The 13,573-nt window shown below is 31.8% G+C and overlaps 1 protein-coding gene across 1 annotated transcript in view; it reads left to right on the top strand.

Moving 5' to 3' along the window:
* The first annotated feature begins 1,088 nt into the window (after positions 1 to 1,088).
* Positions 1,089 to 13,573, top strand: part of LOC126886908 (DNA damage-regulated autophagy modulator protein 2-like) — a 199,421-nt gene continuing 186,936 nt past the window's right edge. Inside the window, exon 1 of the mRNA XM_050654060.1 lies at positions 1,089 to 1,452. Within this exon, the coding sequence (XP_050510017.1) occupies positions 1,385 to 1,452 (68 nt within the window). The 5' untranslated portion in view covers positions 1,089 to 1,384. The remainder of the gene's footprint in view (positions 1,453 to 13,573) is intronic.

Below are 13,573 nucleotides of genomic sequence, written 5' to 3'. Positions count from 1 at the left end.
TTGCTTCTTACCTCTGGCCTTCTTTATTATTGCTACTATTATTGGAGATATGGTTTTACTCTCTGTAGAAGCGCCATTTCTAATAAATCTGAATTTGTTAAATATGTAAGTCTCTTTCTTCGACCTACAATTCTTCTATACACTCACACTCAAACGATTCCAGTTTTTTCATTGATGCCGCATTCAAGGTCCAAGCTTCCATTCCATAAAACAGAGTCGAGAAAACATAGCATTTAGCCAACCTAACTCTTAGCTCGAACTTCAAATCTCTTGTGAAAAGCACTCATCTCATTTTGTTAAAATTTGCTGTAACTTTTGCTATTCTGATTTTAATTTCCTGGAAGTAATAATGTGTCGAGTTGATCATTGTTTATAATGTCGAAATATTTCCGTTGTTTCTTTGAGTTTTCGATATTCTCATAGATTTTGTCGTCTTAACGTTCATTGTTAGACCGTATTCTTGTCCATACACCGCTATTCTAGTTATCAAACTCTGAAGATCCTCAATATTTTCAAGACGGCTGTGTCATCCGCATTTTTAATGCTGTTAATGGGAACTTCATTTTTCTTTATTTCAACTGTTTCACCCTCAAGATCATTTTTAGGATCACTTCAGAATATAAATTAAAAAGAATTGGCAACAATATGCATCCTTGCCTCACCTCATGTCTGATTTCAATTTCCTCTGACAGCTTTTACAATTACACGCACTTTACAATTAAACATTTTATTAAGATTTATTTATATTCTAATGTTTTTAACAGGTTTATCTATAACACTTAATTTTAAGTTTAGGCTATGTATTTACATATTGGTAGAGTTTGGTTAACTTAATTTACCCCCATATCTTAAATATAGTTTCGTTTGATGTATTACTTTTTCACAAAAATTATCAAAATCAATACTTATCAGTAATTAGTCCGACAAGGAACTGTTTTATACTTCCAGTTTAATCAGTATCCGAAACTGAGCTTATCAAAATATTTTTACTATGTAAATCGGAAATGATACATTCACTTATTATAATTTATGCCATTCAATCTGACCGTTATCGTAAATTATCAAGATTTTGTAAAAGGTTAGCGTTAGTATGTAGTGACCTGTCGACAACCGACGGACAAACAAACCGTCCTAACGAGTATTACCTACATACTTTCTTCCATATAAAAAAAAAAAACAATTTTTAACTTTTATTACACGTTCATTAAGTTTGACAAACAGGTTTGTTTCAGAGAGGAATTTTAACCTTCAATTTATTACGCAAAAAACTTTGAACTAAGATTATATATAATTTCCGTTGCAATATCGAAAAAGTGTGTTGAGTGACATCAATTATTTATGTGCTGAAGTGTGTGACACAAGAACTTTACTAATAGTTTGAACAATGAAGTTAAGAATTAAACATTTACCTACTATTACGTCCACTATATTGGCGGTATTGATCATCATAACGTAAGTGTTTCTAACAGTATTACATAATTATTCACGATATTTTTAACCATACCTACATTTATTTACATCAACGCAACGGATGTTTCGAACAGTTGGTATTTCATTTATTTTAAATAGACCGAGCAGTATCGTCGCCCCCGCTAGAGAAGTTTTCCGATTCGATTTTTTTGCACAAACTTACTCAACAAGAGGTCCTTATAACATATCCACAGGGTGCCGGGTGGAGCCGTGGTCGAAAAATTGTTTAAACAATTTTTTTTTAAACAAATTCACAAAATAATTTTTTCATTTCGAACAATTTTTTTTAGATAATTTGGGACATTCTGAGCAAAAAAGGTCTCTTGTCATTTTTTTTTTCTAAAATTGATTGTTGTCGAGTTATATGTGATTAGAAATTTGAAAAATGCGAAAATGGCCATTTTCAAGGCTTAATAACTCGATTAAAAATTCTTATTATGAAATTAAAAAAGTTGGTCACTTTTTGAATTTCATACCCCTTGTTCAAGGTCCTAAAGAGAATTTTATAATTATTTTATTACACAAGCGATGAGCTCAAAAATCGAAACTATATCATTTCAAGAGCTCATAAATAGCTCGTAATTCTGCCGCAAAAATGGATTCAATATTCCTATTTTTAAGTAGTGGGGGGCTGACTCGGCCCCCCCACTAAAATATTAAATTCCTGCTCAGTGGAACGAGCTCAAAATTTTTAATTTGCGGAATATGAGAGCTCATAAATCAGGGCTATTTGTTTTTTAATTTTTGCAAGTTTGGGTAGGGGGGGCAGCTCAACACGGGTCTAAAATGGCCATATAACTCGACAAAAATCAATTTCAGAGAAAAATCACGCGACCTTTTTTGCTCAGAATAACCCAAATTATCTAAAAAAAAATCGTTCGCACTGAAAAAATTATTTTTGTGAATTTGTTTAAAGAAAATTGTTTTTAAACAATTTTTCGACCACGGCACCGCCCGGCACCCTGTGGATGTGTTATAAGGACCTCTTTTTGAATAAGTTTGTCCAAAAAAATCGAATCGAAATAGTTTCGCTAACGGGGGCGACGCGTCGATACAGTTGAACTATAGCGCTAATTGTTAATAATTAAAAATGGCAGCTTTGTAATAAAATAATGACAAAAATCTCTTCAGGACTTTGAAGAAGGGGTTTGAAAGTTGATTTGGCCACTTTTTGAATTTCATAATAATAATTTTAAATCGAGTGATTAAGCCTTGAAAAGGGCCATTTTTGCATTTTTCAAATTTTTAATCGCATATAACTCGACAACAATCAATTTAACAGAAAAATGACAAGAGATCTGTTTTGCTCAGAATGATCTGCGAGATTATCTAAAAAAATATTGTTCGAAATGAAAAAATTATTTTTGTGGATTTGTTTAAAAAAATTGTTTAAACAATTTTTCGACCACGGCACCGCCCGGCACCCTGTGGATATGTTATAAGGACCTCTTTTTGAGTAAGTTTGTGCAAAAAAATCGAATCGGAATAATTTGGCCTAGCGGGGGCGACGATACTGCCCGGTCTAAAAAACCAGTGTACCGCTTGAAGGTAGGTATATAAATATGTTTTAAAAATGTTATGTTTAAACTCTCCTACCTACGATTATAATAAACGGCTTTTACACGAGGATTATTTAATATCTTAATAATTATATGTAATGATAAAACAAAAGTTCTAATTTTAATCTTATATATACATTAGCACTTCGAGCCAAGCAGGCTCATGGCTTGGCTTACAATCTTCCTCCATTCTTGCTTGTTCTTCGCTTTTTCTTTCCAATTGGTTGCATTGAGATACCTCAGGCCATCATTAACTTCATGGCTCCATCTGGTCCTAGGTCTTCCTTTTGTCTTTTTACCACCTATGGCTTTTACACGAGGATTATTTCATATCTTAATAATTATATGTAATGATAAAACAAAAGTTCTAATTTTAATCTTAATGGAAATAAAAAAAATAATTAGAGGAAGCCAAAAAAAAAAGGGGATTTTAAATGAAAACTAATGATTACTAAATTTTATGTGAAGTACCTATACTTGAGGGGGAAATTTTAATAGTAAATATAATACTGGGTTTTCTTAAACATACAGTGTGGGCCAAAGAAAACAGTCCACCTCGATGTTTGGCAGTATTTATTGGATTTTAAGGAAATGACGAAACAGGTCGAATTTTGATCTAAGGGGGACACATTTTTACGATACATATATCTGTCATTTGTCAACCCCCTCCCTTCCACCTCCCTCCCCCTTATTTTTAAATAGGGAAATAGGGGTCGTGTGCTAGCTCATTTGAAAGGTTATTCAATTCTGTATTCAGTAATATTAACATTGACATAATTATTTATACAGGATGTCCAAGAAAAATTTTTTTAATTAAATTAATTGACACAAAAAGAAGAATGTATGTAATTTATTTATTTCAAAATACATTCTACTGTTATCACAAAACTGAAAAATATGTTTTTTGATAAATTAACTTTGCTTTTCGCTTAATTTCAATGTTCAAGCTGCCACCTATCTGCCTCTTGGTAGGTTGAATATTGAATTTAAGCAACAAACAATGTTTATTTATCAAATATACATTTTTTTTTGTTTTCTGTCAGCAGTAGAATGTATTTTGAGTTAAACAAATTACATACATTCTTCTTGTTGTGTCAATTAATTTAATTCAAAATAATTTTTCTTGGACATCTTGTATAAATAATTATGTCAATGTTAATATTACTGAATAGAGAATTGAAAGCGTTTCAAATGAGCCAGCACATGAGCCCTATAGGGCTTTTCATTCACAGTCATTTGTTTCGAGCTTCTGTCATGTGTCACATAATTTTAATATATCTACGTCATACGTTAATGCTATATACCAATGATACAAACCAAAGACGTATGGCGTAGATATATTAATATTATGTGACACATGACAGAAGCTCGAAACAAATGACAATCGATGAAAAGCCCTATTCCCTATTTAAAAATAAGGGGTGGGAGAAGTGGAAGAGAGGATGTTGACAAATGACAGATATATTTACCGTAAAAATGTGTCTCTCTTAGAACAAAAATCGGCCTGTTTCGTTATATCCTTAAAATCTAATAACTACTGCCAAATATCAAGGTGGACTGTTTTTTTTGCCCACTTTGTATAAATAAAACAAGTAAAAATAAAATAATATTATATTACGAATATACGAGTAATAGCTGTTTAATTATTACTTACCTACCTGTCGAAAATAGGGCTTTTTATCGATTGTCATTTGTTTCGAGCTTCTGTCATATGTTGTATAATCTGTGTATAATGTTAATATCATAGAGGTATATATTAACATAGAGGGAGCCTACCTTCCGCGCTTCCTGACGACAAGATCTCAGGGACTGGTTTGCTGCATCTCCTTCTAACACATTGTATCGAGAATCTATAATGACATTCAGTGTGAATATAGGCACGGAAGAGGAGGACAACTGTAGCAGCTTTACTATGCGTAAGAGTGAAACAGCACTAATCCAAATAAAAAAGATGGTGTCGTCACTTCGCTCTGAATGACACTCTCTCTATGCTAATATTTAACTCTATGGTTAATATACACGGATTCTACGACATATGAAAGAAGCTCGAAACAAATGAATGTGAATGAAAAGCCCTATAGGGTAATATTTTGTCGACAATACGGACATACGATTTGAAAAACTGTCGATATAAGGGACAGTCTGGGTTTTCTCAATAAAAATATTTTAATAAAATAAATGGTTGTTTATGTACACATGTATAACACATGTATACATAGGTACTTACTAAATTCCAAAAACATACACAGATGCAATGGCACTCGAATAAATGCTTTTTTGTTAAAATTGTAATACTTATTGGTGAGCGATGACAGATAGGAAATTTCTTAAGGTGTCGATATAAGGTACATTATTTACCTTATCTACATATACACATCTAGAGGGAACATGTATGTATATCTAGTATAGTTTTTAAAATATAACCCTATTGATCGATTTTTTTCAGTTCAATGATATCATTAATCGAGGCATCTTTAAACGTTGAACATGATCTCATATCTTCCAACAAAGCACTTTCAATGTCGTCAAACTCGTTAACCCTTTGTGGACGGACTTTTGTTTGTTTATATTAAATGGTGAATAATTTGTTTTTAGGACTAGGACAAAAATAGACAAAATAAAGGTTTTGCTATTTTATTTTTGTAATTTTTAGACAAAAAAGGTGGTACCATGAGGAACCACTTGGTACTGTAGTATGCACAACGTAATAGTACCAGTTGTTGAGTGTTTGAAAATTATATATGGGTTTAATAATGTTAGGTCAACAAAATGGAAAAACATTCTTAAATTAAAATAATGAATGGGTTGCATGTGTGAGTCCATACTATTGTAGTAAAGAAAAGAGAGACGTTCTCACAAACAATTTATTTTACAACTGACGACTGGTTTCGCTGTCTACACTTTGCACAGCATCTTCAGGTCCCGGTTAAAGTAAAATGAAATGTTTCCGGTATAAGGGAAGAATATAGTAGTAGTCAATATCATACTTTTTCTCTGCACTTTGCTAAAAGGAGGGTTGGTAGAGGAATATATTTGACTATAATATATTAACAAAACATTGGTAGGATCTTGAGGGGATTAGTAAGAAAAGAAAACACGATATTAAACCGAGAAAAACGAAAAATTGTTCAAGAACTTATAGATGTAAAAATTGGGAGTGCAATTTTAGACAAGATTGGTCGGATATGCAATAGTTGTGATCTGATTTTGAAAATTTGTTTTATTTGTTTAAAAAATTGAAATTGAAAAATTAGTAATTTGCTAAATTTTTTTATTAAAAGTGTCAATCAATAAAATCATTAATAGCTAATTCAGAATTAATGTCAAGTGTATGGGTAATGCAATAGGTGATATTAACTTTATTGAAATATTAAGTTATAATTATCTGTAGAGCAATGAAACTTTATGAAATATAACTAAAAAAGTTGAAAAAGTAATATATGAAAAAATAATAAATGAAAAAATCTTTCATTTATGTTAATATGTGTTGAATTTAATAAATAGTTGAGTAGGTTAAAAATTAATTTAAAATTTTTTGAAAATATTACCTGGTTGAGTTGAATTAAATGGTTTCTTTGTAATGATAAAAAATTGTTTTAAAGTCGATAAATAACACATAACAGATTCTAGAACAAACACAAAGGAGATGGACATAACAGGAGTTTGGAAATTTTTGATGGGGAAAGCAATCTGAGCACTACATCGTATTTCTGTTCGATTTTAAGAATAGGAAAAATCCTGTAATTAAGCTTTCCTAGGAAGGCTTGATGTCACTAACTTAGTGATGTCACTGGTTTAGTGACATCAAGCCTTCCTAAAAAAGCTTAATTACAGGAATTTTTCCTATTCTTAAAATCGAAAAGAAATAAAATGTAGTGATCAGATTGCTTTCCCCATCAAAAATTTCCAAACTCCTGTTATGTCCATCTCCTTTGTGTTTGTTCTAGAATCTGTTATGTGTTATTTATCGACGTTAAAACAAAAATTTTTTATCATAGTATGGTATAACTAGACCCAAACCCAGACATCCAAAGTGAAAGTTATCCTCCAACACCAAATTGTTCTATATGGTCCACATAATGTTCAGAAAAAAGTCACACCATTTTGAGCGTCGAGTTTGGGGAGAGAAATAGGTAAATTCGTAGTTTTTACGTTTTTCGTCAATATTTCTAAAACTATGCGGATTAGCATGAACAACCCTCCATACAAAAATGTTCTACATTAAATTTGAAATAAAAAAGGCCCTATGCATAATCCTTCTAAAATGAACGGTTCCAAAGTTACGGTGGTAATATAGTATAATTAGTCCAAAAGAAAGGCCTAACCCAAACATCCAAAGTAAAAGTTTTCCTCCAACACCAAATTGTTCTATATGATCCACATATTGTTCAGTAAAAAGTTACATCATTTTGAGCGTCCGGTTTGGGAGGAGATGGGGGAGAAGTCGGTAAATTAGTAGTTTTTTTAGGTTTTTGCTAAATATTTCTAAAATTATGCTTTAGCGTAAACAATGTTCTATACAAAAATATTCTACACAAAATTTAAAACAAAAGAGGTCCTATACATAGGTAATTGTTATAAAATCAACGGTTCCAGAGTTACGGAGGGTGAAAAGTGGAGGTTTTCGATACTTTTTATATTTTTTGGGTAATTTATAATATTATTACTGATGAAAGAAATTTTCTTTAACAGGATTGTGTTTTGAAAATAAAATTTGTTATTTCAGTGGCAGATGGTATGTTAGTGATAAGCCTTTAAAGAAACGTCAACCTCACCACCCAAAATCATCATCAATTGCCCAAAAAGTATAAAAAGTATCGAAAACCTCCACTTTTCACCCTTCGTAACTCTGGAACCGTTGATTTTATAACAATTATCTATAGGACCTTTTTCATTTTAAATTTTATGTACAACATTTTTGTATAGAACATTGTTTACGCTAAAGCATAGTTTTAGAAATATTGACCAAAAACGTAAAAAACTACTAATTTACCGACTTCACCCCATCTCCTCCCAAACCCGACCAGGGCCGCGTTTAGGTCAATTGACGCCCTAGGCAATTCTCTAGTAGCCGCCCTTCAAGCATGTACCATTTTTGCCAAAATAAAATTGCAAGCAGATTTTTTTATTTAAATAAGAATACATAAAAATTGGCATTCGAGTTCGATCACATCAGATTTCTTTCTTGATTTTTCTTTGGAAAAATCATCTATAATGTCGTCACAATTTATCGCCTTTGTTACGTCACTTTCTATGGACAAAATCGAAAAATTGTTAAAACGTTCTTGCGTCATACTTGATCGGAAATTATTTACATGACTATTTTAAATTCTTGACATTTTCGAAAATTACCTTTCAGCGGACACGTTGGTTGGCAACTGGGAGGCACAAATAAATGCGCAAAGCAATATCAAAATTAGGGAAAATATCTTTCAATCCACTCTTCTTTAAATATTTAGATATGTCAATTATTGGTGATTGGTGATTTTATTGTGGTATTCAAATGAACCTTTAAGTGAATGCATTCTTGTATGAATGATGTAGGTATCTATTAGTGCAGTCAGTAAGGGTATTTGGCTCCGACTTCCATCCTACTGCATCAATTTACTTGATATCTTCACTGTAAGTAGGGAATAGCTCAAGAAACAAAGTCTACGCTATATCCTATGACGCTTTTAACTTAGGGGTGGTTCCCACCCGTTGTCGGAGGTGGAATTTATTTTTATCAAACTAATACCGGAAGTGGCATGAGAACCTAATTCTAAGCAATAACTGCCATTAAAAATTTGCAATTTTCATTGAAAAATGACACTTTTCGGAGACTGCTTTTTTGGGAATACCATAAAAATTGTGCATCTAATAAAAAAAACTATATAATAAAACATTTTTGTAGTTTATGAAAAATCAGAGAAATTCATTTTTTCATAAATCTTCTAGTTTGAATAAAAAAAAAGAGATGATGGTAGGTGAAAAAAGATTTTTTTTGGTGCATGCTCAAATCGGTGTATTCAACTTAAAATAACAGAGAAATTGTCGATTTTATAGGGGTATAATGCTACGAATCCCTTTTGTAGTGCTTGAAAAGACCTTTAAAACGGAACTGTTAAATAAATGTCGGTTACATTAAAACTAAGCGAGATATGGTGCAAAAAACTGATGACTAATGTATTTTAAGGAAAAATGAGAAGTATATTTAACCCATCAACCACCAGAATTTAAATGCATCGTTTTTCTTCTAGAATACCTTCTACTGTTATAGTATTATTTCTATATTCACAAAGTTGGACGGGTTTAAAATGAGTGGTTTTTGAAAAGAATAAGATCAAATTATAGAGCGCATTTTTAAATTTTCTTAAAAATCTTCCTTTTTCTCCATGTAATTCGAAAGTGATAAGAGATACGTAAAAAATACCTTTCAAAAATGTAGGTTTTCTTTTAGATAACAATTTTATTTTTCTTTCATTACTGTATCTCATTATCATTTTCGAGTTACATGGAGAAAAATGAAGATTTCAAAAAAATTAAAAATGCTGTCTATAATTTTATCCTATTTTTTTTTCAGAATCCATACATTTTAAACCCGTCCAACTTGTTGAACATAGAAATAACACTATAGTAAAAGGTATTGTAGAAGCAAAACGATGCATTTAAATCTGGTGGATGAGGGGTTAAAATATACATACTTCGCATTTTAGCTTAAAATAAATTAGTCATCCTTTATTGTTGCACCATATCTCCCATTAGTTTGAATGTAATCGAAATTTAACAGTGCGGTCGTTTTTTCAGGTAGTAATTACAAAAGATATTGATAGTATTATACCCTTAGAATCGACCATTTCTCTGTTATTAAGTTGAACACACCCATTTGAGCAGGCACAAAAAAATTCATTTCACCTACCATATCTCTTTTTATGTTATCACTAGAAGACTTATTAAGGAACGAATCTCTTTGATTTTTCATAAGCTACAAAAATGTTTTATATAGTTTTTTTGGTTAGATGCATAATTTTTAAAGTATTCGTAAAAAAACCGTCCGAAGAGGCGACATTTTTCAATGAAAATGGCAAATTTTCAACCACAAATAACCCAAAAGGATTCAGTTTTAAAAAAAAAATTATAGATCAGTGCGCCCGCCGTCTTTGCTGTGCTGCCGACGACGGCCCAATAATCCCTAAATTTACGACTTCTGTCCTTTTTAAATGAATAGTGTTAAGAAAATGCAATTTGTTTTCTAGAAATGAATGCCCCCTTATATTCCATTAATGGATGTACGATGTACTTAAATGTTATTCGATTTTAATTTTTATATACAAATATTTGTTGTACAGTATTTTTGCCGCCCTCTCATAATTCGCCGCCCTAGGCAACTGCCTATGTTGCCTAATGGATAAAGCAGCCCTGAACCCGACGCTCAAAATGGTGTGACTTCTTTCTGAACATTATGTGGACCGTATAGAACAATTTGGTGTTGGAGGATAATTTTCACTTTGTCTAACCCCTGGGCATAACCCCTGTCGGTTATGCCATCTTTTGAATCAATTGTATCGTACTATCATTACAAAGAAACCATTTAATTCAGCTCAACCAGGTGTTGTTTTCAAAAAATTTTAAATTAATTTTTAACCTACTCAAATATTTTTTCATTTATTATTTTTTCATATATTACTTTTTCAACTTTTTTAGTTATATTCCATAAAGTTTCATTGCTCTACAGATAATTATAAATTTATATTACAATAAATTTAATATCACCTATTGCATTACCCATACAATTGACTCTAATTCTGAATTAGCTATTAATGATTTTAATGATTGACACTTTTCATAAAAAAATTTTTAGGCAAATTACTAATTTTTCAGTTTCAATTTTTCAAACAAATCAAACAAATTTTCACAATCAGATCACAATTATTGCATATCCGACCAATCTTGTCTAAAAAATTGCACACCCAATTTTTACATCTATATGTTCTTGAACAACCTGAACAACATCTAATAATTCTGTATAAATAAAATCTATACAATTAATTAAAAGGTATCCCGAATAAAGTACGTGCCTCCTAGTGGCGGGATACGGGCAACAATACATTGGCTTATAGGGCAGTCCTTACAGTAGGGATCCTGGCCTATACAGAAAAATGCAGGCGGGTGTGGGGTAATACTGCACTTTGGTTGCATTGGTGGTGTATTGGCTAAACGTGCAGGGCAGGGTATGGTGCTGATAGAAAAGGCATTCAGGCATCAAATATCCAAAAATCTTTTCAGGCGATAATAATGAAAAGACCTTCTCCAAACGCAATAAAAACTTACACTGAAATGATGGCATCTCCTGAGGTAAAATGTTCCGGAAGTAAAATGAGCCTCCGTTCGGATCTCCGGGTGAGGACTGTCTCAGGGGGAACTCAGTTTTTAATTGGCTGGAAAATTATCTGTCAAATAGGTACCAAAGGACTAAATTAAATAGTGAAATGTCAAATCCAAAGTTAAATGATATTGGTGTGCCGCAAGGCAGTGTACTTGGACCTCTACTTTTCATATTATACATTAATGATTTGGGAAACGTATTAAGCAAATGTAAAATTCATCTTTTTGCTGATGACACATTAAAATATATTTTTATGGGGAAGATTTTGTTGATGTAGTGGACACGATGAATCGTGAATTGCATTTATTAACTGAAAGATTTAAGTTAAACAAATTGAAAGTCAATGAGTTAAAATCCAAATACATGTTTATTGGTAATAATACTCTTTTCGGGAAATTCTTAAGTTTGGATGTTCACATTAAATTAAATAATGAAAAAATTGAAATGGTTCAGGAAATAAAGTATTTGGGATTCATATTGGATAGGGAACTAACTTTTAGTAAACATGTTGATTACATTTGCAGAAAGATAGGGAAAAAAATAGGTTTTTTTCGAAGAGTATCACCATTTTTGACATTTCAAACTAAATTAACAATTTATAATTCGTTAATATTACCTCACTTTTTATATTGTTGTTCATTGATTTATACAGGATGTTCTAATTATGACAGGCTTCAAATTCTCCAAAATAAGGCTATGCGAGTAATATTGAGATGCAATCGATATACTCGAATTCAAGATATGCTGAAAACTTTAAATTGGTTAAAAGTTGAACATTTTATGTATGTCCAATCTATGACATTCTTATTTAAGATGGTAAACCATTTATTGCCTGAGTATTTGAACAGTCAGTTGGTCCCGATAGCAAATGTTCATGAGCGTAGCACTAGAGCTGCAAATTCAATAAATTTTTATGTTAGAACAACCAACAAGTCCAGTTCAATGAAAAGCTTGTTTCATAAAGGAATTGTACAGTTCAATAATATACCTTATCACATTAAAAATAGCCATAATGCAACTATCTTTAAGAGATTATTAGTCCATTATATTAAAACTAAGACCTAGAAACCAATTGGCAATGTTTGTTGTACTTCCAGTGTTTTTATTTTTATTTTATTTTTTCTTTTTTTTGTTTATATATTGAATGTTTCTGATTAATTTAATTTGACAATGCTTATTTCTTTATTTGTTTAGTCTCATGTTTTTAATTTTTGTAAAAATTTTTTGTAATACTTTATGATAATTATACAGCGCTCCTTGCCTTGACAATTCTTATGTAATTTGTACAGGTGTGGAGTGCAATGTTTCTGTTTTGTGTATTATCTATTATGATAAATAAATAAATATCTATCTATCTATCATTACAGGTTAGAAAAATCAGGATAGGGTCTTGCAATCTTGGTAGTCTTACAAGTAAGAGTCTGGAGTTAGTGGATGCGCTCAAACGAAGAAGAGTTCAAATTGCTTGGATTCAAGAAACTAGGTGGAAAGGACAAAGGGCGAAAGAACTAGGTGATGGATATAAATTGTGGTATGTAGGGAGTAGTAACACTAGAAATGGAGTTGGTATAATTGCTGATAGTGAAATGAAAGATAACGTAGTAGAAGTTGTAAGAACGAGTGATAGAATGATGTCAGTGAAATTTGTAATTAATAAAGAGGTATTAAATGTTGTGTGTGTGTATGCTCCTCAAACAGGCCTGGGTGAGAATGAAAGAAGAGCTTTCTATGACCAATTAGGAGACGTAATGAGTGATATTCCAGCAGAGGAGAAAGTTATAATAGGAGGTGATTTCAATGCACATGCGGGCCAAGCCAAGACAAGATATGAAACAATATATGGGGGATTAGGCTTTGGAACTAGAAATGAAGCTGGAGATGACATGCTAGAGTTAGCAACAGCATTGGATATGGCGATTGTTAACACATTCTTTAAAAAGAGAGAAACTCAAATTACTACCTACAAAAGTGGACAACATCAATCCCAAATAGACTACTTCATACTTACTTACTTACTTTCCGTATCCGGAACACCAACAACTTTAAATTCTGTATTTCCAATGGTTGGCCACATAGATGACCCTGTCATTTGCTATAATTAAGTCTTGTTCTGTGCAGGTCTCTCTCATCTCTGTGCATGATAGTAGATGCCGGCTGGTCTGAACCGCGCCACAGTCGC

This window comes from Diabrotica virgifera, chromosome 6 (genome assembly GCF_917563875.1).
Source record: "Diabrotica virgifera virgifera chromosome 6, PGI_DIABVI_V3a".
Lineage (NCBI taxonomy): Eukaryota > Metazoa > Arthropoda > Insecta > Coleoptera > Chrysomelidae > Diabrotica > Diabrotica virgifera.
Note: the sequence above shows the minus strand (reverse complement) of the source record. Positions and strands in the feature narration are given on the sequence as shown.